The sequence below is a fragment of the Humulus lupulus genome, chromosome 2, assembly GCF_963169125.1.
Source record: "Humulus lupulus chromosome 2, drHumLupu1.1, whole genome shotgun sequence".
In the NCBI taxonomy this organism is placed as follows: Eukaryota; Viridiplantae; Streptophyta; class Magnoliopsida; order Rosales; family Cannabaceae; genus Humulus; species Humulus lupulus.
This window is the reverse complement of record NC_084794.1, coordinates 41758629-41785900: the sequence shown is the minus strand read 5'-3', so window position 1 is coordinate 41785900 and position 27272 is coordinate 41758629. Positions and strand designations below refer to the sequence as shown.

General features: G+C 37.0%; 1 protein-coding gene across 1 annotated transcript; it reads left to right on the top strand.

Annotated features, from left to right (window-relative positions):
• Positions 1-1656: 1656 nt before the first annotated feature.
• On the top strand, positions 1657-2977 carry LOC133817721 (LOB domain-containing protein 40-like). The gene is made up of 2 exons (XM_062250307.1): positions 1657-2081; positions 2198-2977. Exons 1-2 carry the CDS (start codon positions 1892-1894, stop codon positions 2938-2940), a joined length of 933 nt encoding a protein of 310 aa, XP_062106291.1. The 5' UTR covers positions 1657-1891; the 3' UTR covers positions 2941-2977.
• Positions 2978-27272: the final 24295 nt, after the last annotated feature.

Here is a 27272-nt window from a genome sequence, read left to right as displayed (position 1 = left end):
TGTCATTTCAACTACTTTCTCTAGTTCTCTGCCACTTGTCCTCGTTTTCTCAGAACCATTCACAACTTTCTCGCATCATTAAATATAACTCCCAATTTAAAAAAACGACACTATAATTTACCACACACAATATTACTCCCCACTTCTTTTTTGTTTATTATCTAATTTGACGAAGTAACAAACGTCGACCCAAAATAATACAAATAAATAACAATTACAGTATATGATCAGACAAAAATATAGCTTTTTATTGCTCACTGCTTATGGATATGTTAGAAATGGACAACAATATAAGTAGAAAATAGTATATTGCAACAGCAAATAACAGTGATGGAATATAATTATAAAATAAAACAAAGAATAGGATATCAACTGGTACCATTAATTCATCAAATATCAAGTTCCTTTTTTGTCCAAAATAAAAAAAATGAAGTTCAATTATCAGGCTCCACACATGTGATTGGATTATGGAACATATTAGCTTTCAACCTTATCCTAGCACAATAGCACCATGATTAAATCTGGTAATCGAACAATTAAAAAATTTAACACAAATTTATGATACATATTTATACATATTAAATTTAAATAAAAAACAAAGAAAAACTACTATGAAAGTTGGAAAATATATAATGTTAATAGTATGACAAAGAAGTCAAGTGATGTATAAACCGGAGGGTTCGAGAGTTTTTTGAGTAAAAAATTAATCCAAGTTGATAATCCTATTTTACTGGATAAGCATGAGTGACAGAGAAAAAGTGTGCTTGCGCGTGCGTGCGCGTGACGGAGTCAGAGATAAGAGATAAAAAAACAAAATTATAGTAAAATAAAAATAAACTCTTAAAACCGTTGGCTAATAGGTCTTGTAGTGCGCCCACAGTTCCGTACCAAATCCGGAAACCAGTCATTGTTTTGAGACTAGGTGGTTTTCATTATACTTGTACGACTTCCCGAAAACCGGGAGCTCTTATTAAACCTTTATTTTTTTTCTTCTTAATCTTAATTTTAATTTTGATTTTATGATTAAATTTTTTTTGATGCACCACGTGGGACCCACATCCATGTATGTGGCGATTCGACCGCACTCTGACACCTCACCGTGCTTGCCACGCGCCGCTCACTTCCCGTCTCAAATTTTGTACCCACTTGCATGCCCTCCTCCTCCACCATACTCACACCCCACCCCCAGCCATCACGCCCAGTTGTCACCCGGACCCCACCCCTAGCCCCCAACTAGCTTTCCCCGCCATTACGAGTTTCCATTTTTACCCTTTTGTTCTCTTTCTGATTACCCCATAAAAGAGACGTATTTTTAAGAAGAGACTGAGGGCAATTTCGTAACTAGACTAAAAAAATAAGAAAGAGAAGGTACCAGGGCGAATCTAATGCATCCGTTTCTTGAAAGCGGGTATTATACTGTTTTATTATAGCTTTTGGATTTTACTCAAATCCCCGAAATACATGATACGTCCCAATAAGAATGAGTAGAGAGTCCAAGACGATTGGAAGTGGTTACCACGCGCTTTGGAAGGAGAGTGTTCTAAACAGAGTACGACTTCTATAATTTTATAAATCAAATGATAAGAAATCTCAGAAGAGTTAAAAAAACTAAATAAAAAAAGGGTACAAATACCCTAAGCCTCCTTGAATGTGGAAACCGGTGTCTTGGAGACAAATTAATTAAAAAAAGGAAAAAAATGAAAAAAACAGCAGCGGCCTCCTAACCAAGCGGCTCTAAGAGGTTCTTCCTCTCTAGATATATACATATAAATGTTTTCCCAATCAACCTAAAAAAATACTCCTAAATCTTTCTCTCTCTCTTTCATTCCCATTAAAAAAAAAATTGCTCTCGCTTCCAAAATCCTTTGTTCTCTTTCTTGATCTTCCAAAAATGCGGATGAGTTGTAATGGTTGCCGAATATTAAGAAAAGGGTGTAGCGAAAATTGTAGTATTAGGCCTTGTCTTCAGTGGATCAAGAATCCCGAGTCTCAAGCCAACGCCACTGTTTTCCTCGCCAAGTTTTATGGCCGCGCTGGGCTTATGAACCTCATAAACGCCGGTCCCGAACACCATCGCCCTGGTAAGTTTTGTTTTTCTTCTATGTTCTATTTTGCATTTCGATAATCAAAGACGAAGACGCCCGGAATGTTTGAATGTCACGGCTAATGGAGTTTTTGGGGTTTGATTTATTTTCAGCGATTTTTCGTTCATTATTGTACGAAGCATGTGGCCGGATTGTCAACCCGATATATGGTTCGGTTGGGTTGTTGTGGTCCGGGAGTTGGCATCTCTGTCAAGCCGCCGTCGAAGCCGTTCTTAAGGGTGCTCCGATTACGCCGATCACTTCCGAAGCCGCCGTGAGTAGCCATGGACCGCCTCTCAAGGCGTACGATATTCGTCACGTGTCGAAGGACGAGAACTCCGCTGCTTCAAACGATCCCACCAATCAGCAGCGATTGACGAAGACCCGGTGCCGGTTCAAACGAACCGTTATTAAGCCCAAGGCAAGGAAGGCGACCGAGTTCGAAGTGGAGGGAACTCGCTGCGACACGACTCAATCAAAGTGGGCGGGTTACTGCGCCGAGGAGGTAAATCGTTCGACGAGTCACGACTCGTCGGTGAGTCACCAGTCCGACACTGCGCCCAACGTCGATGGCGACAGTAAAGAGACAGAGACAAGCATGGTTTCAGTCGAGACCGCCGAGGTGTCTCTGTTGTTCAGAGCTGAGCCTGAGTCAGCCACCAAGCCCGACAATGAGACGGCGAGGGATAATGATCCGGGTCTGGAGCTGACACTGGGCTTTGAGCCGGCCCCGCATGCACGTCGCCATGTGGTTCCTGTGAAGAAGAGAAGGATCGAGGCCGCCGGTAGTGACGGATGCGCCACCTCTGATGATGGCGCGTGTAAGATAGAGTTAGGGTTGGAATATCCGGCTTGAGTGGAGTCCAAGTAAAATATTTGAAAAATGGAAAAGACACAACAGTCCAATTTTGACGGCTCTGATCGGCTTTCTTTTGTTTAGAGGAGATCGTGACCCTTTCTTTTAATTTAGTTTTTTTTTACTGTACTTTTTGTTTCGTCTTGTTTTTTACCCTTTTGTCGATAAGTGAACATGTGCTTGGAAATTTGCATATAAAGGAGTGGTAAATTTAACTGAGGGGCAAAATAATCTTTTCGCAATCTTTGTGGATTGGTACATTAAAAAGTAAAAAGTATCTAGTCAGGAGGAGTCTAGGATAGAGTAGGCTCTTCTAATGCCGACCTACATGAATAAAAATAATATATATATATATTCTTGAGTTTTGTCTATGAAGAAAAGGATAAGGATAATCGAATTTGTTGTCTTCCTCTTTGTTCTTTTTTCTCAGTCTATATTTAATTTCATTTTCTTACTGTTATTTTGTTGTCAATATGTCTTTTTCTTTTTTAATTAGACGTTGAATTGCTCTGTTTTGATATAATTGCTAAAATAAACGTTGTATTTAGTTGAGTTTTAAGCAAAAGTAAGACCAGGCACGTCCATTTGTTACGCTAGTTCTACTGATTCAGATGGTAAAAGTAACTATTATTACTGTTTAACTCAATTTTAGCGTCAAATGAATTAAGTATGTTGTGACCCTAGACTTGGAAGCCTAATAAAGTCCATTGATGGCTCCATGAGATGGATTACTACTTAAAAGCTGAGTCAAAATAGTGAATCGTACGTAATGTTTTGACCATAACAAAGTTCAGGTACAAATTTTGACCAAGTTTCTATATTTTCATTGTCATTTGGGACCGGTTCTTAAAGCTCTACCAAACTATGTCTTGCTTTGTGTGGACCTGTGCTATATCATGTTACGATTTTGGTGGGTTTCCGATAATGGGGTCGTAAAATTGGTTGGACAAGAAGAAATGGGATTTTTCCTAATTAAGTGATTGGGTGGGTGGGAAGGTTTGGTTTTAAGGATCATCAACTCTCTTTAACCAAACTATGGTACTTTTCTTTTCGCTGAACCAAACTATATATGATACCATTACTGACCAGCCAGATTCTCAAGAAGAAAATATTTTCAGAACAATAATTTCTTTTCATCATGCTAGGAACAAAAGAGGGTCTTCTAATATTTAGAACAGTACGTAGTATTAATATTCGTGTCGTGGGAAGGGAATTGATTTAAATAAAATGTAGTGGTTGGAAAATGTACTTGTTAACAAACAACTTCAAATTGAGCCTAGCTTAATTGGCCATAATTTTTCATGCAGGGCAGGCAAATCAGTGATGAATTATGTTTGAGTTAGAGTGGGTTAATTTGTATCGTCTTGTGGTGTCTTTAGTCACCTTGTAACTAAATAATTAATAGTGAATATTTTTAGTTTGAATTCTATGACCGATCTTGATATTAATTGTGAATAGTAATATGTGTGCACCAAAATATTTCACTGAAATTTTTTTCAACTATAATAGTATTATAATATTGCTTGTAATGTTTTGGTATATGCAGATATCATTACTCATTATTAATTAATTGACATGATGATGGATTTGTGAGAAGGGCTGATTCATGGGATTTTGCACAATTGGAATTTGTAGCTGAGCTGAGTGTGTGTGTGATGCATGCCCTCGTGAAAATGGTGGATAATGGGTTGAAATTGAATGAAGATCACTATTCGCCATTGGCATTAATAATAGTTCCAATGCTTCACTATTGTCTTATTTTATGTCTCTTCTAATGGTCGTAAGGCTAATTGTGGTTCTTGTCATTTATTACTCTATGGGAATAAAGTGGCACACCTCTTAACAAATTTGACTTTTACTTATTTTTCCAAGTGATATGTACACTGTATTTTGAGTTAATATTTGTCCTTTGTTTAAATTGTCTTATACTTGTGATGACTTAAGTAATAAATTACAACCCCTAAAATGGAAAAATAATAACTTTATAAGTTATAACTGCCTAGTGGCCGGTTTTGCTCACCTACCTATTTTCTATTTTTGCTTTTCAAGTAATCCAAGTGATATTGCAAAAGACGTCCTAACTTCAAAGGTTTGAGAATTTGGAGGAACAAACTTCTATTCGTGATTTTCATTGTTTGGGGAAAGAAAGAAAGAAAGAAATAAAGATAAAATTATTGCAATAGTCTGAAAAGCACACACAAGGACCAACAAACACTATGTAATGGATTTTTAAATAGTGTAGTGGAGATAAAAATAATGCCCTAATCTTTGTAATATATAATGGGCAATCGATTAATTAGAAAAAATGTTATTGTAGAAAAGTAATAAATTGCATTATGTTATGTTGTAGAACTATAAATATGGGTTATGGTATAAATATTGACTACACACATGATTTCTGGTAAAAAAATATTGCAAGTTGGTGATATATATAATTAATAAATTCGGCCTTTGCTAAGAAATAAATATTCATAGAATGAATAAATATAGATAAAGGGCGTAAGCCGAAATAAATTTATTAGTTTAGAATGCTTTGCAATTTGAGTTGAATTACATAACAAGCTACCACTTGAATCAGACCCATTGTTTATATTGGGGTTAATTGTAGCATAAATACCTAATCTTTTACAACAGTTGCTGATATATACCTAAATTTGAAAATTGGCGGCCAAACTACCCAAAAAACCTACCCATTTTAATTCATCTATTATGTGATGACAAGGATGCCACGTGCTGTGATCTTATTGGTTAAACTCATAATTTTTTTAAAATAATTTAAATTCATTTTAAAAATAAAAAAGTAAATAAAAATATATTTTAAATAATAAAAAATAAACAAATACAACTAATAATTGGAGATATGAAATCAAAACTTAATTTTTTTTCTCGATCTCTCTCTCTCCCACATCTTCTTTTTCCTCTTTCCCCTCCTCTCTCCTCCGACACTCCCTCACCTTCTTCTCTCCCTTTCTTTCCTTCACCTTTACCTTCTTCTTCATCTTTCCCCCTTTGGTGCGAAACCGATCACCAGCATTGATCATGCACTTGCCTCTACGTTGTTGATTTCATCTTTCCCCCTTCACGCGACTGCCAAGTGACAGAAACTGTAACGTCCCAAAATTACCTAATAAGGCTTAGGGCCTTGATTATAGGGGGCTGGGGTGGCAATATGTGAAAATATGTGTTTAATTGCTATGTTAATTATAATTATGTGAATTACGTGATAATATGACTAGATGTGCATATTTAGGGGTATTAGATATGCATGTGGGTCCGCTTCTTATTAGAATGACAATTTTGGTAATTTGGCCCGTTGCAGGCATAAATGTGTATCTGTGTGCATATATGTGATATATGTGAGAGATCACATCATTATGTGGGTTTATTTGAATTATTCAGCACGGGGCGATCTTAGGGAGCAAGTTAGCGGGAAAGTCACAACGAGACCCGATACCCGACTCGGGGCGAGTCAAGGGGTATTTTGAGTAACAAACAATTAATTGGGTTATTGGGTTATGGAAATAAATAATATGAGATATATTTAAAGTTAGAAAGTTTAGGAAGGAATATTGGGGAAATTTACCATTTTGCCCTCGAGGACGTTTTGGTACTCCAAGCTTGGGATTAGCTTAAGTTAGATAAGCATAATTACACAAAAGACAAAGCAGCAGAGACACTTAGAAGCTTTGGGCTAGACCGACTCTCTCTCCCTCTCCAATTACTCTCTTCTTTTTCTCTCAAGAAGCCCTTCCAAGCTAACCATTGAACCAAGGGATTTTTGGGCTAAGTTCACAAGAATTGGAGCTCTAGACTTGGAGATTAGCTTAGTATTAGCTTGTGGATTCAAACAGAGATTGAGGTAAGCTTTGAATTATGGTTTTAGCATTTAAATTCTGAGTTTTCATGGCTGGTTTTAAGTGTTCTTGAGCTCTTAAAGTTCAAAGATTTAATTGGTGTCTTAGTGAGTTTTGGGACTAGTTTTCTGTTGGGTTTTGTTGCTGGGAGCATATTTGAGCTGTTGTGTTTGATTTAATTGTGTTTTTGGGATGATTTTGGGTTAAATTGTATGAGATTTGGCTGCTGAAATGGAGGGTTTTTCTGGGTTCGAAGGGGTCGGGCCGCAGCTCTGTTCTTGGTATGTTGCAGCCCTCTAAAGCAGATGGGATCCAGGGAAGGAGGGCGGGCCACGGCGCCACTATGGCTGGGCCGCGGTGCATGCCTGCTGGATGGGGAGGCTGGGCCTCTGATTAGAGGCGGGTCGCGACATAGGGGCATAGGGTCGCGGCTCTTAAGGGTTTTAGGACCCCTAGAAGGTTTTGAGCAGGGGAACTCAACCTTAGGGGCTCGGGATTACTTCCACTCACTACAAGAAATCTGATCTTTACCTACTAATATTTTACCTACCAATATATATTGGTAGGGAAAGTAATGTTTTGCCTACCAATATTTATTGGTAGTTAATATTAGTAGGTAATTGCTCGCCCATTATATCATATTTCGGAACATAGCTTTACCTACCAATAATATCAGTAAGTAATGATCTTTACCTACGTATATTATGGAGGGAATTTTTTTAACCATTCCCGCTCAATTTTCCCCCCATTTTTTATTTTCATTATATTATTTTATTATTATAAATGCTTATTTGGAAGCTTATGTTGAGTAAATAGTATGATGTGTACACATTGTATAACATGTGGCATGCCATGTATGTGTTGGGGTTTTATGCCCTAATTAAAACTCAAATTCTTTGTAATCTCATTTTATTATCAATAAAAGAATAGAAATCATTTTTTGACTTGGTCAATCACTTTGCTCACATGTTTTATTTTCATGATTATTTGTTTAATATAAACTTCTATTAAATCCCGAGCATATAGCTAATCTTATTTATAGTGACGTAATCGCAGTGGAATATAAATATGATTATATGTTCAAAATAAGTTAGTCCTAAGATTAGTCAGTGCACAGGATTTACATTGACTTGCCAATCTACGATATGATCTACTTACACATTACAGTGTTATGTTCTTTCCTGAATATTAGCAAAGTAGATAAGATCGGATGTATTTGTTACATCGGACTGGACCGATATTGATAGTTGATAAGATAAGTAAACATATCGTTATTATCTATTCTAGTCATATCATATAGTTGACCATAGGTCAATTCAATCTCAATTCTGAGTGGTTAGTATTCTAACTGATTGTATTATTTGAGTTCTTTGATTTGTTCGTTACCAGCTTACCCTACGGACTAGCCCATACTTACATCTTGGGAACTCGGTAGTATAATTGAGTGGGAGTGTTAATCATAGATATGAACATCTATAGCTTCTGATGAAGAAGTAAAGCGATGGTTTCCTTTTAGTTTGGTTCAAGGTGTTAAATGATAGAGATCTCATTTCAGTAATTAAATTAGTTTACTGAAATATCATTTACAAGGAACTAAGTGTTTTAAGGATAAAATACAATGAGGGGTAAAATGGTATTTTAGTCCTATCTCATTGTAGACCGTCTATAGAGGATTGAGTGACAATTATGGTTGTAACAATGGATAATTAATAGCGTATCTATATTTGTTATAGAGCGTTCTATGAATTCAAGAGTGCAATTCCAAATCTATAGTGGAGTCACGAGGAATTAATAAGTTAGTAAATTTATTTGTTAGATTTATGATAACTTATTGGAGCTTGATTTCATAGGCCCATGGTCCCCATTGTACCTTGGATAAAATCATCTAGATAGTCTCAATTAATTTATTTAATCATCAATTAGAATTATCAAAGTTGACCAGGTCAATTTTGGATAGTTTCACAGAGTTGTGTAATTTTGAGAAGAAAAGAGAAATTATGGCAGATTTATTAATTAAGATAAATTGGTATCTAAATTAATAAATAAGTTTAAATCAAGGTTCAAATTATAAATAATTAATTTGATAAAGGATTTAAATAATTATTTAATTAATTAAATCAATAGAAAATAATACATGCCTTGATTTTAAGTCCAATGGGCTTATAATCAAATGGGAAATTTCACGGGCCTATAGCCCATGATAATTTCGACCTAGGGCTTCAAAATAGCTATTATTTTATTGATTTTTTAATTAAATTAAATGGCCTAATTGAGTCTATAAAAGGAGTGCTTATAGAGAAGTCAAAACAATAAGTTTGATAAGTCACAAGTTAGATTTTCTGATAGTTTTATATTCTCTCTAAACACAAGTCATTTTCTAAGCCACTTTGTTATTTTCTCTTCTTCTCTCTATATCTATTTCATGTGTTGAGAATTGCCCACACTAGTCTAGGTGGTTCTAAGGATACATTGGAAGATTGTGAAGAAAATAGAAGATTGGTTCAGTTTCTTGATAATACTCTGCAACAGAAAGGATACAAGAGTTAGAGAAACTGAAGGAAGGACTCTTAATTCTGCTGCGTATAATGTAAGTATTATATTATTTGTTTCTCTTTGAATTCAATTTTAGAAACATGTTTTAGGCTATCTTGTATTAATTTGTTTAATATTATATATACATGAAAATAAATAAAGATCTTGTATAAGATAATCCAACAGTATGTACATAGTTGGAAAAAATATAAATAAAATATATCTATAATACATTTTAATTATATTATATATAAAAAACATTTTTATTAAAAATTTTATTTATTTATTTATATAAATAGATAAACAACCCTAATCTTATCAGCCGCCCCCTAAATTTGCTTCTCTCTGTCATTCTCTCCTATCCATCCCTTCCCACCATTGTCGTCCTTTCTCCCTCCCTTTTCTTTGCTTTTACCTTGAGTGGCTGCCTAGTTCTCATTCATGATGAGCCATTGCCTTCTTCGCTTTCACTGTGAGCCGTCATCTGGTCCACTTTCACCTTGAGTCGCCGCCTGGTTCACTTTCACCTTGAGTCGCCACCTGGTTCGCTTTCACCGTGAGTCGCTGCCTAGTTCTCTTTCATTGTGAGTCTCTGCCTTGTTTGCTTTCACGGTGAGTCGCTGCCTTGTTCGCTTTCACCGTGGGTCACCGCCTTGTTCACTTTCACTGTGAGTCTCTGCCTTGTTTTCTATCCCTCATCCGATTGTTCCATGGGTATTTTCTTTTCTATTTATTGGTAAATATTGTAGTTTGTGCTATTGTGAATGTTGATATTAATTTCTATATTGTTTTGTAGGTTTAATTTGTTTGGAGGGTTATTTTGTTTCAGATTTTGCTTGGTGGCTTTCAGATTGATGAGCACTTGGCTTGGTGGCTTTGAGGTATATTTTTAGCATCTTGGTTGATGAAAATCCCCAATTCTGAAGGATTGATGATGAATTTTAATTTTTGAGGCATATTTTTTTTGAATATATTTTGGATATTTGATTTATGATGATATTGTGTGATTATGTGTTTTGAGTATGATTTGAATTTGTTTAGTTATTTTATTGTTTCTAATTATTTTTTGGACCTAATATTTGATCCTATTATATGATTTTTTTTTTTTTTGTGCAAGGGTTTGATCTAATGTAACAATTAGTTAGAGTGGTTTTGTTTGCATCTTGCTATGCTGTTGGTTTTGGGCATTTTGCTTCTGACAGTGGCATGCTTTGCAGCTTGGTTCTTTTTTCTAGTGAAGCAATACTTCTTTCTCCTTAAATGTCTACTAGCTTGATTTTGTATATATGTGTGTCTATTAGCAATGATTTGCTGCTTGTGTCTTACTATATTTCAAATCTGGTCTTTGATCTCTTTATGAGATTAAATTTTCAGTGTTTGAGTATTTTTGGATATGATCTATCTTTTCTTGTGTGTGTTCCTGTTTTTAAAATTGATATGGGTTTTTTCAAGAACATATTACCTTAATGTCTCATGTTTTTAAGAACATATTACCAATGAAGTCTAAGCAATATAATTAAAAGGGAACAACAAAAATTGAAACTAAGGAACATGTTTAAGTGATTTTCGTGGCATTACAACTTTTGCTCTTCAGTTGCAATTTGATTGCTGTTTTTAGCATGCTCTGCTTTCTGGTTTGTATTTTCTTCATCATAGTTTTCATTTGGGCTTTAGATATTTCTTGTATTTCTGGATTACAAGCTTGGTTGTATTTAGATTTAGTGTTACTCTTTGCTTGAAGGGAGTGATTCTTTACTTGATCTCCGATTGGTTCTTTAGGAATCTATTTTGAGCAAAGTTTTTTTTTTTTTGTATATTTACTTTGGTACTTTGTTTATGATTACAGCTTGATTGTGCCTAACATACCATCTTTTTTTCTTGTTTGTATTTTTTTGAATCATTGTTTCCTGATTTAAAAGTGACCTAATCTATGATTTTATTAAGTGCTATAGACTTTTATAAATTCATTTATGATTACACACACTAACTGCAATGGATTGTGTAGTTTCAAGAGCCATACTAATATAGAGTTTGTTTTGGACTTAATAATATGCATATTGAGCAGGTTTTAATTTCTTTTATTAAAGTACATTTTTTTATTTGGACAAATGCTTGCATTCTATTTTCTGATTCTATTTGAAATTTAATTTGGGGATTTATATGGTATTGTTCTTATATATTAGTTTCTGGTTATGAGATTTATGTCTTTGATTTTGGGATTTATATTTGTGTTAGTGTAAGATTTTGGTATTTTTGTGATGTTTGTTTCAGATTGATTGATTTTAGGATGTATTTGTTGGTTAGGTTTTTAAGGTTTTTGTTTTATGTAGGCACTTATAAGTTGGTGATTGGTTTACTAAGTTTGTTAAAATGATTGTTGTTTACCCAAAAAAACAGTTGCTGATGACATGGCGATAATTTCTCACACATGGTTGACACGTGGCGAAAGTACTGCTCAACTATCGACCAGAAGCACACCGAATCGTCAGGGTTACTTTTTGATATGACCAGGCTGGTCGTATCACCTAATTTATTTCCTTCTTAAGTTGTAATCTTATAATAATTGCATTGAATATTTCTTCATTATTATCTTGATACGCGATTATTAAGGGAAGATAAGATACGTTGGCATGTGTAACCCTCCTTGAGCCTATAAATATGAATAAAATAGCTCAAGGAAGGGACTTTTGAAATTTTGATTTCTGAATCTTTGTGCTAACTATTGAGAGAAAATAGAGCTATAGTGAATTGTACATCGTCTGATTTTAATACATTCAAGGTTTGTGAAACTCAAAGAACCCTAGTTCTTTGATCACTGCTTTGAGATTCAATAATAACAACATCACTAAGTGGATGTAGGTTATTACCATTCTTTGGGACCGAACCACTATAATTCCTTGGTGTTTTCTTCCTTTCCGTTAGATCATTTTTCTCATTCTTGTTTTATAATTTGTCATACATTTGACTCCGTGACCTTGGCCAAATCGAGGGTCAACATTCTGGTGCTTTCGTGAGAGTTGAACTCAAGGAACTGTGAATGAATCTAATGGCAAAAACATCCAAGAGACTGGACAGGCTGCTGGCGCTGCACCATCCCAACCTCCTCCCCCAAATGTGGCCGAAAATGAACCACATTTGGAGTTTGATGATGAGGAACTAGACTCCAAAACGCTGAGGGAAACACTAGGAGTGTTACAAGATGAGTTGGCCAATCTGAGGGCCAATAAGGAGAATGATGCAGAGACGATGGCGTTGCAGCAAAGAGAAATAGAACGCCAGCATCAGGAGCTAAGTGAGCGGCAGGTTGAGATGGATCGTCGGCAGAGGGATGCCATGGCCGCCCTTGAAGCAGCCATTCAACTGGCTAGGGGTCAAGTTGTACCAGCCTCCCAGCTAGATCATCCACCAAGCGCACCACCTCAAAGAGGTCCCAATCCAAGCCCTCCGCTCCAGCCAACAAGCCCTCAAAGGCCGGAGCAGCCGCCTATGGCCCAGGATGATGTCCCACCTAGGGATCCTGAGCAGCAGCCTCCTTCCCAGGCTGGTCGAGGCAATCCCCAGCGCCCGAGGCAGAATAGGGCCAAGCAATCGCCCCGCAGCCCTAGACGCCCAGGGGATGACGAGCCGAATCCACCGAGCAGGGGACAGCGTCCTTCTACCAACAGAAGGAACACAGAGTCAGGCTCTGCGGTCAGGGGCCCCCCACGACATAACAATGCATGGGGACCCAATGACAAGCGCTGGCCTCCCCCTGACGTTCAAGAGATGCCACCCTGAGGAGGAAATAGCGTGAACAGCCGGCCGCGCCATAGTCAGCCACAATTCAGAGATGGCCATGGCTATAATGAAGCTGATTCCGGCAGAGGGAATGCTGGCCGGAGAAATGAAGAAAGAGGTGGAGGTAGAAGCCCCCCACCTAGAGAAAATAGGCCAGCTAGCCTCAATGCTGGGGGGGAAGCCCAGGCAGCCGAACGTCTTTAGCCGGCTAGGAGCTAGCGAGCAGAGACAAAGAGACAAAGATCTTAGGGACGTACTTAACGACCGCCGTGAGAGGCACGATGAGTACGTTCCCCCGGCACCAGCGGGCCTAGCAGTCTCGGAGGCAGTTCAGGCTCAGATTGCGAATGACAGGGCATTATCTAGAGCTTTTCTTCAGTCGTTCACCCCCAAGCAAATGGACAAGTTGAAGTAGTCAACAAAACACTGAAGGATACACTGAAGAAAAGACTAGAAGAAGCTAAGGGGGCGTGTCCAGAACAATTTCCTAAAGTACTTTGGTCGTACAGAACCTCCCACTGAATAACAACAGGTCATACTCCATTCTCTTTGGATTATGGATATGAGGCTATGTTGCCTATTGAGTTAGATCCGCCTTCGCACCGCAGAATAACGTACGACCAAGGCTCAAACAGCCAGCTATTGATGGAATCCCTCGATTTAATTGATGAGAAACGTGAGCAAGTCCAACTCCGAGTAGTTGCGTACCAGAAAAAAGTCGCCTGGTATTTCAACTCTAAAGTACGAGAAAGAAAGTTCAACGTTGGAGATCTTGTACTACGAAGAGTTTTTCTAAACACTCGCGACCAAGCTGCTGGAGTACTCGGACCCAATTGGGAAAGGTCGTACCAGATTGAAGAAGTCCTTCACCTAGGCACCTATAAACTTGCTCGCTTAAACAGAGATCTCGTTCCTCGCTATTGGAATGGAGAACACCTGCGCAAGTACTATCAATAATCAATTCTTCTTAAAGAATTGGCTTGTATTAATTTTACTTTTTACAAGTTTTGAAAAAGGGTTGGTCATTTTATGTGACTGATCGCTTATAAGTGTAAGATCTTATTGATCACTCATACAGACATGTTTCGTCCATTTATTACGAGAAATATAAGGGACTGTGCGCAGCTAGTCATTTCTTGCCAATTATTGTATTTATTACAAGTATTTGCTCATTATGTGTGTTGTTTCGCTGTATTACAATTTCAATTATTTTGCTCCAAGCAGGATTGTTCAAAGAGGTTGTGGTCAAGGCAAGTGACCAAGGACCTAGAGCTCCTCGATCACTTGGGGGGCATATAAGGTACAAGTAAGCAAAGCATATCATCAAAAGGTATGTAAACACATGAGCAAAATAAGTGAAAGCATGTTAAGGTACTTAGAGTATTTTTCAAAATTTTGTATTTTGTTAAATCAAACCAAAGTACTATGCTAAGTTTGGTCATACGAACAGATGTTATAATAAAATGAAAATGTATTATAATATCAAAAACAAATTACTTTACACCACGAGCAGTACTGCTCGGATGTAATTGTCTAATTAAAAGGAAAATAGCTGCCAACGCAACAATAAAAAATTAATGTCTTTACATCATGACCAGTAGGTCGTGTAATTAAAAGATAAAATGATAAAAAGGAAAAAGACTAAGTGGCTGGAGGGTCTTGAGGAGCGTCCTGGTCGACAGCTGCGCCAGCTTCATTGTCTGCACCATCTATCCTTGTTGCTAGAGAGATCTCCGGGGAAGCAGGAACTTTAGCCCTCTCTTCTTCCTCCAGGTGAATGGCACACTGAGACATTAGAGTCTGCCTCAGGCGTTCTGACAGATATTTGAAGTTAGCCTCCTGTTTGTGCTTCCAGAACTCGTAGAAGCAAAGATGAGTGGCTTCTTTGTACTTCTCCAAGTTCTTGGCTTCAAGTTCCTCAAGCTCCTTCACGCGTTTTTCCAGCTCCTCCGTCTCCTGCCTGCTCACAATCAAATCAAGCTCGAGATGTATGGATTGTTGGTAGTTGAGTTTGGCGCTTTCCCTGAATTTTTATTTGTCTTCATTGGATTTCTTCAGGTCGTCCCGAACCTCCAATAGTTCCTCGGTTAGAGTGGCTTTTTGCTCGAGCAGTTCCTCTTTCTGCTTAGACAGCTCTGTACTCTTCTCAAGCAACTCACCATTCTATTTAGTTAGCTCATTGTTCTTCTTGAGCAACTCAGTGCTTTTCCCTTCGAGCGCTTTCTTAGCCTCAGCAAGCCTGGTGTCGAAATTTTTGGCCCGAGACACCATCGCCCCAGCACGGTTCCAGCCAGTGGTCATGGTCAATAATCCCTGCAATCAGATGAAAAAGGGTAAGGCGATGGCAGAAAACCAAAAATAAATTATTCAGCATCAGGAGGTAACTTACGCTAACTATCTCATTCAGCCCTCGGTTTAGTATTTGGTCAGGCTCCATGGAAATGGTTTCGGTAATGGCCTCTTGACTGCGTTTATATTTTGAGAGCTTGTATATCCTCTCCCTGGCTGAGCTGACCACGATGCTGGACATGGAGCCTTCGGGCTGAGTGCGCTGTGTTTGGCTGGTAAGGACCTGAGGAGTAGGGTGCTGGTCGACGGGTGTTGGAGGAGTGGAATGCTGGTCGACCGAAGGAGTTGAGGCCGGCTACTCGAGTGGCGATGGAGGTGGTGTGTTCTCCTTCGAATGGACAGTGGCTGGAGGGTCCTCGGTTCGGGCCTTCTTTGAAGCGATTTTACTGCTCTCCCTTCGAGACCTCTTGTTAGGACTATTTTTGGTATGGTTTTATGACATGTTTTAAGAGGCAATTTTAATCTTTTATTTGGTTTTGTGCGATATTATGCTGGTTTTTATTGTGTTTTCAGGATTAAGTGTGGTTATGAAGGAAAAAGTTTGAAATTGAAGCAAAATTGCTTAATTCTTGAAGAGAAGGTGTTAAACGGGCTAAGGAATGGAAGTTAGTGAAATCGGGGGTCAAATTGAAGATTTGGTGAAAAAATGCAATTTGAGCCGCAGCTCTATGCATTAGCGTCGCGGCCCTGAGAGTTACAGAGAAGGCAGCAATTAAAATGCAATTTGAGCCGCGGCTCTATCAATTGGGGCCGCGGCGCTACTTGAAATCAGAGAGGAAATTTGGATCGCGAATTGCACTTGAGCCGCGGCTCTATTCATTAGTGTCGTGGCGCCAGTCCGTACGGAAGCCAAAGTTAGGGCATTTTTCAAGGGCAATTTTGTCCTTTCGCACATAATTAATTAGGGATTATAAAAGCTTTTTTAATGACTTTTTTAGGACAAGATTAACCCTAGGAGACGACTAAAGGCACATTGGAGAGGATTGCAATCGGAATCGAAGAATTCATCACAGTTTTCTTCTTTTCTACTTTGAATTTCTGTATTTTGGATGCTTTTAATTTCTTCTATGGTTATTATGGATTTAATCATGAACTAAACTATTATTCTAGGGTGTTAATGGATTCTCCTGAACCTTTATTTTAAATTAATGCAAGTTTTATGATTTCAATTTTATCTTGTGATTTATTCAATTCGAACACAATGCTTGTGAATGATTGATCACCATTAACATGAAATATATGATTTTGATTCGAAATCTGAAAAGTGAGAATTTAATATGCTGTAATTGAATAAACATAGATTTCATATCAGGACAAAAGTACCTGTGTGATCTGTGTAGTTTTAGGGTTGTTAATCTTAATGCCTATCTTATGTTTATTTATCACAAAGATGTAGAAAATTTGCATAAGATTGAGACTTATATATCCTAGTACGAATATAAGTTATTATTGCTGGCCTGCTATCACAAGAGAAGAATTGAATAGTAAGATTTGTGTTAAGGAAAATTAAAGAGGATGGTTGATGAAATTAATTGCCCTAGTTTTTAATCCATTGAATTTTCGTAACATTATTTATTTTCAGTTATTGAAGTTAATTTTAGATTTTTATTTTACAATTTTAGTTAATTCTTGTGACTCAATTATTGTTAGCCAAATAGAAATAGGAATTAAGTTTGGGTACTTAGTATACAGTCCCATGGGAACGATCTCACTTACTCTTTATTACTTGTTACGATTACGTGCACTTGCGTATCGATTTTACACAACACCTCTTGCTGTCCTTCTTCTTGCCAGAAGATGCAGTGGCAGCCTTGTAATGCTCGAACACGTCTTCAGATGACATATCTGCACAAAAGGAAACAACACAAGCAGTGAGACAAGATATATATACGGGGCTAAAAATGAAAGTAAAGAGATTATAAGTAAAGTACCTGCGCTACAACTACTGGTCGCTACATTACTTACTAAACTACTTACTGCCTGGAAGAAATCTGAACTTAAGATTGGAGTATACTTAAATTTTCCATCCTCGTCAAATAAGTGACACAGGGAATTGGCAAACTATCTAAGAGCGAAAGATCAGTACCGTTCTCATCTGAAGATTCGTCGATGGGAGCGGGGGGTTCAATGGCCTTCTTTTTTCCTTTTCCCTTTGGGGCAGGGGGAGCAGCAGCCCGCAGAGTGCTGGAAGGTTCCCTGATTGTTACTCCAGTGGCCCTCCTCGAAAGGGGTTGTTCCACGTCTAGGTGCTACTCGGGAACCTCTCCGCCAGTAGCACTCCCTGCTGTTGACTCCCTCACATCCTGATGAGGGGCCAAAAGGTCGACCAGCCTAAGGTTAGCCTCTGTGACCAGATGCTTGACGCTTTTCTCCACGTCAGTCATACTGGCTAAGAGGGCTGATCTTAACTCCATGTCTGGAGTGGGGTCTGGTCGCAATCATGGGCCTAAAAGGCACTAAAAATCTAAGAAAAAATTAAAGAAAGATTAACGAACAGTGGTACAAAGGCGTTACCTCCGTGAGTGAAGGCCAGGTTGTTCGCAACCATGTCAGTCGTAAGAAAATACTCCTGATAGTACCTCCCCACATTCGATATGTGAGTGGTGTCGGACAGGAAAGTGCGCCCTGTTTCTTGATGACAAAAGTGAAAAAACCCCGCGCTTTCTTGGTTGGGGTTAGACTTGAGGTTGAACAGATAATTAACCTCATGATGGAACAATCCATTTTTTGTGGCTATAAAGGATATAGAGTGCTGTAAGCATTCTATATCCATTGGGGGTTATTTGGAAAGGGGTGACCCCGAAGTAGTTGGCCACCCCTTGGAAAAAAGGATAAAGAGGCAAGGTAGCCCCTGCCTCAATATGGTACCTTGACCAGGCGCTGAAAGTGCCTCCAGGCAAGTTCACCCGTTGGTCTTGATTAGGTCGGACTAGTGTCACCCCGGGAGTCCATATTTCCTAATATAGTTGGCAATCATCCTGATCGTCACCCGACTTTTAGGTACAACATACCATTCAACATCTGGTTGAATGACATTTCGGGGTTGAGCATGAGTTTGGATATTTGGGTCAGGAATATTTTTTGCTTGACCACTGGTCGAGGGAATTTCAGCATCAGGAGTAGGCTGATTTGAAGAATTGGGAGTTTTCTTTTTCTGGGCTTTAGTTTTTGCTCGACCCATATTTTGAACGAAGATCGATGGAGTGTTTGAAGTGGCACGAGAGAAGGGAATTTCAGGTATTAGCAACGACGGTTGCTCCTCGTCCTCAAGCAGCTGAGCTAGTAAGTCGTCGTCGATGGGTCTTTCTCCTCCCCACGAATCTTGCATGAAAAGTTGTGAGCAGAGAAAGGGGGAGGTAAGACATAAAGCTTAAAAGCTTGTGTTGAGAGTTGTAATAACGTTGCTCGCGTATAAAAATTAAGCTTTTATACGGAAAGCAGCATTCCAACAAAAACACTAAGTTCTATATGAGCAGTTTGAAAAACATATTGAAAAGCGGAAGTAAAAAGTTTTTCAGGAAAAAACTTTTTCAACTCCGAAGGGGCGGGAAAAACCCAGTTTTTCAACTAGCTTAAAAATCGAATTTTTACTTCGATTTTACGCCCTAAATCTACAATCTCGACTACCAAACTGGCTCCTAACTCCTATGGAACGTTATTTCGCTATCCTACCAAGCATCTATCAGTATGCCCATTATCCCAAAACAGTTTCGGCCAAGAACAGTAAAGAACACAAATTTAAATACATAAAAATCAGTTTTGCATGCCATCTCAAACATCCAAGGGGTTCGTAAAACTTACTTGGATGAAAAGGGGGGTCTGAAACGAAGCAGCTTTGAACGTCCGAGCAAATGATCCTTAGAACAGCGATGGAAGCTTTTCAAATTTTCTGGGCTCTGAAAGTCGAGGTTCTTGGGAGTTCTTGACGAGAAAATGGCGAGTGAAAAGTAAAAGTAAAAAAATAAATTTGGGGTATTATATATAGTGACTGCGACACGTTAAAAGAGGTAATCATGAGTTACTTTTTCTAAGCATGGGGAAGTGAAATGGCCGTCGGACACATTCTTGGGAAACCAAAAAGACTTGATTACACATGATCGGTCACCTTTTTCGAGAAAGCATGGGCGGTTCTGACAGATTTTATGGGGTATTCGAAGAGTCGGTTTCCTAAGTTTACTTATTGCTGGTCGCAATAAATAAACTTGGGAGGGCAAATGTTTACCCAAAAAATGGTTGTTGATGACGTGGCGATAATTTCTCACACGTGGTTGACACGTGGCGAAAGTATACTACTCGACTATCAACCAGAAGCACACCTAATCGTCAGAGTTAATTTTTGATACAACCAGGCTGGTCGTATCACCTAATTTATTTCCTTCTTAAGCTGTAATCTTATAATAACTGCATTGAATATTTCTTCATTATTATCTTGATACGTGATTATTAAGGGAAGACAAGATATGTTGGCATGTGTAACCCTCCTTGAGCCTATAAATATGAATGAAATAGCTCAAGGAAGGGACATTTGAACTTTTGATTTCTGAATATTTGTGCTAACTATTGAGAGAAAAGAGAGCTATAGTGAATTGTACATCGTCTGATTTTAATACATTCAAGGTTTGTGAAACTCAAAGAACCCTAGTTCTTTGATCACTGCTTTGAGATTCAATAATAACAACATCACTAAGTGGACGTAGGTTATTACCATTCTTTGGGACCGAACCACTATAATTCCTTGGTGTTTTCTTCCTTTCCGTTAGATCATTTTTCTCATTCTTGTTTTATACTTTGTCATACATTTGACTCCGTGTCGTTGGCCAAATCGAGGGTCAACAATTGTCTATTGATGGTGTTTGAACTTTGAGTTTCTACATTATCTATATAACATACCATAAATTCCTTCACTTGCTCAAAAATTTTATACATGACTTATAGAATTGGGCCGTTAGATATTTTCTTACTATGCTACTTTGATTTTTTTTTTTTTTTTGCCTATGATGTTGATAAATGATTTTATTTTATGTTGGTGATTATGGGACTTGATGTGCTCATATATTTGTTTTTTAATATATGTTGGTATATCAAGTGTCATAAATGCACATAATAATAAGTCATATTTTCTGAAATCCTTATGATGATTAAATTGGGGATAATTATTGTGTTGAGATTAATTATATTTTCCCATTGTTGCCAACCCGAACCCCACCTCCAACCATCGTCAGTGTCCACCTCACAAAGCCATCATTGACATTCACAAGTTCGAGAAAAAGGATGCTCTCTAGTAATAATCTCAAAGTGAAGAATAGACTTGTTGATCATTTTTATGAAATGTAATTAGTTTAATACTCATCTTTAATAAGCAATTAATATTTTATAATATATGTTTATTTATTTTATTATTAATGGTAAATAATTTATTTGAGTTCGGTTCGGAAGTCACAAGATGATTCTTAGTTTATAGAACATTTACCAAAATATGGAACATTTTATTATTAATTTTATTATTGTATGATTTTTTTCTAGTTTATTTCTAATATAGAACATTTATAAATAACAGTTATTATCTTTTACCTACACATAACCATTAAATTTGACCAAAATATAAATTGTGTAACAGACCAATAAAATCATGCTATGTGGGCTAATAAAATGACTCCACGTGGTCCATAATATTGTGCCACGTAGACCAATAAAATGATGACACGTGGTCTATATCAAATGATGACATATGTACTAATTATCAAACGACATGTGGACAAATTATTGTTTGACACGTGGAGCAACCACACGATGCCAAGTGGCAGTATTGACATATGCCACATGTATGCTACTATGGAAACCATGTCAGCAGACACGTAGGATGACAAGTCATTAAACACGTCATCTGATGACTCATCAATTGATTTATAACTTAGTGGGGTCCACTGATTCTTTTACCTACCAGTATTAATAAGGGTAGGTAAATACTCTTTCCCCACTAACCTTTACCTACCAGTCTCTACCAATTCAATATTGGTAGGTAAACCATATTACCCACCATTAGGCTAGTTTTACCTACACTTACAATTCGTAGGTAAAGACCCCATTTTCTTGTAGTGACTACCCCATTTGGTGGAACCCGAGGTCCCAGAGGCTAGGACTTGGTCCGGAAGCCTTTGATCATTTGATATTAAAAGAAACCTATTTTATGGTTGTGACTTAGGCTATCACTAAGGACTCAGAAACCGAGATCGCACTCGAGGGTCGTTCTCATTTATGTTTGCTTGGACCTAAGGTAAGAAAACTGCACCCAGAACGTGTTGTATGTGATTAGGGCTTGGCCCGTTTGTTATATATTAATATGATTAGATCTTGGGCCCCAGGATTGGTTATGTTAGACTATTGTTCTAAATGTTTGTTGATGAATGCTTAAGTACTTATATTCGTTACATGAATTCTATGGTTAGGGCATGTGGCCCCGTCATGTGAATATGTTTAGTATTATAGAAATGGTTATCCAATGGGATTATATGATTAGCATGAATATGTGCTTAATTTGTTGGGATGTGCCTATCCACATCTATTTCTTATAAGTAAGGTGTGTAATCCTGGATCAGGGCTTGACTTATGAGTCAAGGACGACAATAGCGCACTGTGCGCTGGTCGCAAGGTGTTGGCCTAAACTAGCAACGTCTTATTATGTTGATCGACTCTAAGGTCGGAGATGAACCACGGGGGTTGGGCTAGCTCTATGGCTAGTGAGACAAAGCTAAGGGCGAGGCCCCAGGTGACTCTATGGTCACGTAGCTAGGGCATAGGTCCGAGAGTTGGCATGAAAGTCAACTTAATAGGGCAACGACCCAGGTCGATCAAATGATCGTGTATTCGAACTAAATGGCATCAGCTATGAATTAATGTTGTTGATTATTGTTGAATGGTTATTTAAAGTTATATTCTTTGTTGTTATACGTTCTGTTTTCTTGCTGAGCCTCGACTCACAGGTGCTTTGTGGTGCAAGTAAGGGAAAGGGAAAGCTTGACCAGCCATGAGTTGGAGAGCTTCGGTGGCGACGTGTACATATGCGACTGCTCGACCATCACGACGGGGTTAACTCAGAGGAACTAGGGTTACAGCCCTGTTTTGCCCCTTAGGCCGACTGTTGTAACTTTTGTTATGTATTTACCCTTTTTAATAGTTGTGTTGTAATATTTTGGGATCCCATGTTATATAACACTTTTGGAATAAAGTCAATGGTTCTTTGACCAAAAATTTTAACCCTAACCCTTGTCATTAACCTTAGTAACACGCTTTAAGCCAAATGACCTGATTAGCAGGTCTAACACAATTTTAAGTACACAGTGTAACAGTCCTGGATTAGGAGGGCATTATAGAAACTGTGGGCTTGGGCTTTGAACGGAGATGGAGGCAGGTAGTCTAGATCTAGAGCTCCATGGGTGTCGACAACAGATTGCTCGGCAGTAGGGTGTAGGACCAACATGATGGTAAGGGTGCAGGGCGCAGATTACTGTTGGGCATCAGGTTTGAACTTGCCCAGGTCTTCAACGAACAAAGGAGCCTGCTGTGACTCCTTCGACTTTGATTCTCACTCTAGATACAGCAACACCTACGACAAAGGAGCTAAGATGGGCTGGTTTGAATTTCCTTTTTTACTTTATTAGATCTGGGGTTTGAGTCTTTGTTCATCATATTGGAATTTTGGGATTGATTTGTTTTTTATTTGAAGGGTAAGTATTCATTTGGTACCTTGTATTTTTGCAAAGTTGAGCTTTGGTACCCTCTATTACAAATAATACTCACATGATACATTGTAATTTCAAAATAAGAATAAAATGGTTCCCTAAACTAAATTTTGGTCAACAATTTTTTCTATATGACAAAATTATTCTTAAGATATAAACAATTAAGTCATTAGAATATTATGTTAAAATATTTTATAAAATAATCTTACATGTGTCAAAATATTCAAACTAAAAACATATTTAAATTATTAAACAACAAAATGTATAATTAATAAAAATAAATCCTAAATTATTCTATTCCTACCATTTTTTTCCTCTTCTACTTGTAGGTGGTCGACGTTGGGATCGACGGGGCTGAGTTGGGTCGAGGATGGCTGGAGACATGGCAGAGGGTCGGTAATTGATAGATGGGTTTGTTTGATCCACAGGATTTGGTGGGTTTTGCCTGTGAGATATGGTGGGTCAAGGATGGGTGGAAACGTGCATCTGTCATCAACTCTATTTATAGGTGCACATTCGATGGTTGAACTACGTTGAAGGGCGGAGAAGCTCTACAACATTTCTGGGTGCATAAGGATGGCTAGAGACGATGGTAGCTCAACAAAATTTCTGACTTTTTTTTTAGATTTTCTTGGCAGTTTATGCACCAATGAAGCCCTAACTGATATGATATTAGCTCCATTTTTCCAATATGTTTTCCAATCTCTTCCTCCTCCTCTTCTTCCTTTCATTTTCTCTTATGATATTGTAGGTGGTCGACACCAATAATGGGTGCATCTGAGTTTGTGATGGAGGCACCAGGGTGTTGGATACATGGGCTTTGTGACGGAGGCTCTGGGGTGGTGGTCTGGATTGTGAGTTCTTAAAAAATGTCGCATTTTCCTTATTGGAAACTGAGAATGGTTTTTCCATTTGTAACGCTTGATTCATTTTATTTTATTTTTCTTGTATGATTTTGAAATTTGAGTATTTAGCATTGATGAGGATAATATGGGTTTGATTTTGCTTTTAGCTTTGGTTTTGATTGGAAAAGAATGAAGCACTTTGAATTGAGTTTAATGTTGTTAATGATTTGGTTTTTTCTATAATTGTTGAACAAATGAAGGACAATAAAAGCTTGATTTTCTAAAGAACAGATTTGACGGAGGGCAACTTTCTACATTTTGATTGTTTTTCATTATGTAATTTTTTGCTTGTTAGCTGTGTTTTTCTAGGTTGTTTGACTGTGAAGAACAGTTGGGGAGCTGATAGCCAGAAATAGAGAATGAGAAAGAGTGGGAAAATAATAAAAAAGAATTTTATTTATTTTGAGTATTTGGATTTTCAAGTTGAAGGTGGAGATCAAATTATGTTGTTAAATCTGGTATAATTTTTTTTATGTTAAATCTAATTCTGTTTTTTGTTTATTATTAATTAAATATATTTATAAATAACAAACAAACCAATTAAAATTAATAAATTTATTATAATTGAGGATAATCTGGTCATTATGAAAAATATGTGACTAAATTCGAGCCAAATGTACTATTTTTAACTGATTTTCAAAACCAAGGGTACCAAGTGAGTAATATTATTGGTAATAGAGGGTACCAAAATGATACTTTACCAAACCATAAGGTACTAAATGAGTAAATTCCCTTATTTGAATAAATATTGATTGTATGAAGTTGTAGAAACACTAATTTTAGGATTGATTTGGAATTGAAAGTTTTTATTTTGAGATTGTTAGATTGAATGTTGAATGATGAATTTATGTATTTGATTTTGTTGATGATCTTATTTGTTTTTTGGATGAACTTCTAAAGAAGATGATAAATTTTTATTAATATCTTAATTAAGTTTGATTTTCAATTTATTTTAATTATGTTTATAAAGTTTAATAAGTGTCGTTGTTAACTTTTTATGATTTAAAATTAATTGAAATGATTATTTTTTAAATAAATTATATCCTGGACCAATAAAAGATCCACACGTGACATAATCTTTATCATTACATAATGAAGGAGTTAATATGAGTAGTGACAGAATTACACAATATGACATTTTGAATAGTTTTGTCGCCAATTTTCGAGTTTGGGTATACAACAGTAACTATAATAAAAAAAATTAAGTATTTATGCTGCAATTAACCCTTTATATTATAATTTAACATTGTAATATCACTATAATACTATATAATTTAACATTGCATTTTAACTCAAATTCAACAATCAAGATATGGAGTTCAAAGAAAAAGAAAATATAAATATGTTATTCAACATGCGAGTAGTAGCTATTATCGAAAAAGAAAACTTAATTTTTCTGTTCACACATTTAAATATCCCATAAAGCCTCTAGTTTAGGGGTGCTTAGGTTTGTAACCCTATACAAAGGAATAATAATTATAAAATACTTGTCACCTCTTTTTTTTTTCAGGTGGACGTAGACAATCTATTCTTTTCTTTGCGTAAACTCAGTAGTAGAATAATTTTTATTAAGAGGTTTTTTTTCTTTCTAATTCCTAGGGTAGAAGTAGAAGATCATTTTTGGTGTAATTTCTTCTTTTTTGATTTCTAAATCATTATAAATTTTGCATACCCAAATAAATAACAGGCGAAAAATTAAAAGTCGTCATTTGATGTGAAAAATAGTTTAATTCTTGGATATATAATGTCAAACACCTTGAATTTTATTTTTTGTTTACTTTGAATCCTTCATAACAATTATTATTATCTATGAATTTTATCCTTAATATCCTTAATATGGGACGTGCACCGTGCGCATGAGAGTAACATAAATGGTCTATGAGGAATGAGTAATAATATGCGGATGAAATTATACTAAATATGATATTTTTTCTTAAATTTTAAAAAATATAGTAGTTTTCTTTTTTAATTTTTTATGAAATATTTTTTTTGTTTATATTTTTATGAGAGTTTTTTTTCCCATATATTTGTAAAAAAAAAAATTGATGAAAAGGAAAATATATTAAACCTCAACAAAACAAGTACAAACCAAGCTCACAGGGAGTACCAACAGACAAAAGAAATTACAGATGACATATAAGCTCTAACACAGCCTTCTCTTTTCTCCCAAATTTCTTCCTAGAAAGGCTTAACAACCTAGCTTTCAAGCAAGATTTAATCAAGTGATCAACTCTAGAAACTAACAAAGCAGAATAGCTAAAAATACAAGAGTTACGATTAAGCCAAATAAAATAGACTGATACCGCAAGAGTTGTTGCTGCAACTTTTTGCACTAGACCTTTCAGTCTCCCAACCATCCATGAGGTCCAGTCATCGAATTTGGAAGGCCAAATGTCTTCTCCCAGCCAAGATGCGACCCTGTGCAGAATTTGTTGAGAGGAGACACAGTCAAAAAATAAATGGGCATGAGACTCCAGCTCCAGCCGCAAACAGGACACAAAGAAGAGTCAAGACGAATATGGCATTGAACAAGTTTATCCCGAGTAAGCAAATGACAGAGGATATATTGCCATAAAATAAACTTGTGTTTAGGAATAGAGAGATTACACCAAATAACATTAGCAAAATTAACTATCTCCTATTTCAACAACTTATTATACAGCAAACTCAGATTGAGCTTCCTTTTGGTAACCGCAGCCTTAAGATCAGCAAGAGATAAGAAAGATTTCAGATTAACTAACTTCCTCCAATACCAGCTCACATCAGCCTTGAGATTGTACTCTCAATAGTTTTGCCCTTTGAGATAGAGAGCATCAACCCATTTCACCCAGAGAAGATCTTGCTTGGAGGAAAGAGCCCAAACATACTTGGCTAACAACACTTTGTTCCATTTGGACCCTTCTTTAAACCCAATGCCTCCCAAACTTTTTGGTAAACAAACATGGTCCCAAGCAGTAAAATGTAGTTTGCTTCTGTTGTCTTTAGAACCCCATAAAAACTTTCTGCACAGTTGGTCTATCTCACGAGTGACACTCTGAGGAAGAAGAAAGATACTCATCCAATAAGATCTGATGCCTAACAACACTGAATGTATAAGCTGGGCTCGACCAGCGAAAGAAAGATGATGGCTGGACCACGAGTGAAGCTGGAGTTTAATCTTTTTAATTATTATACCA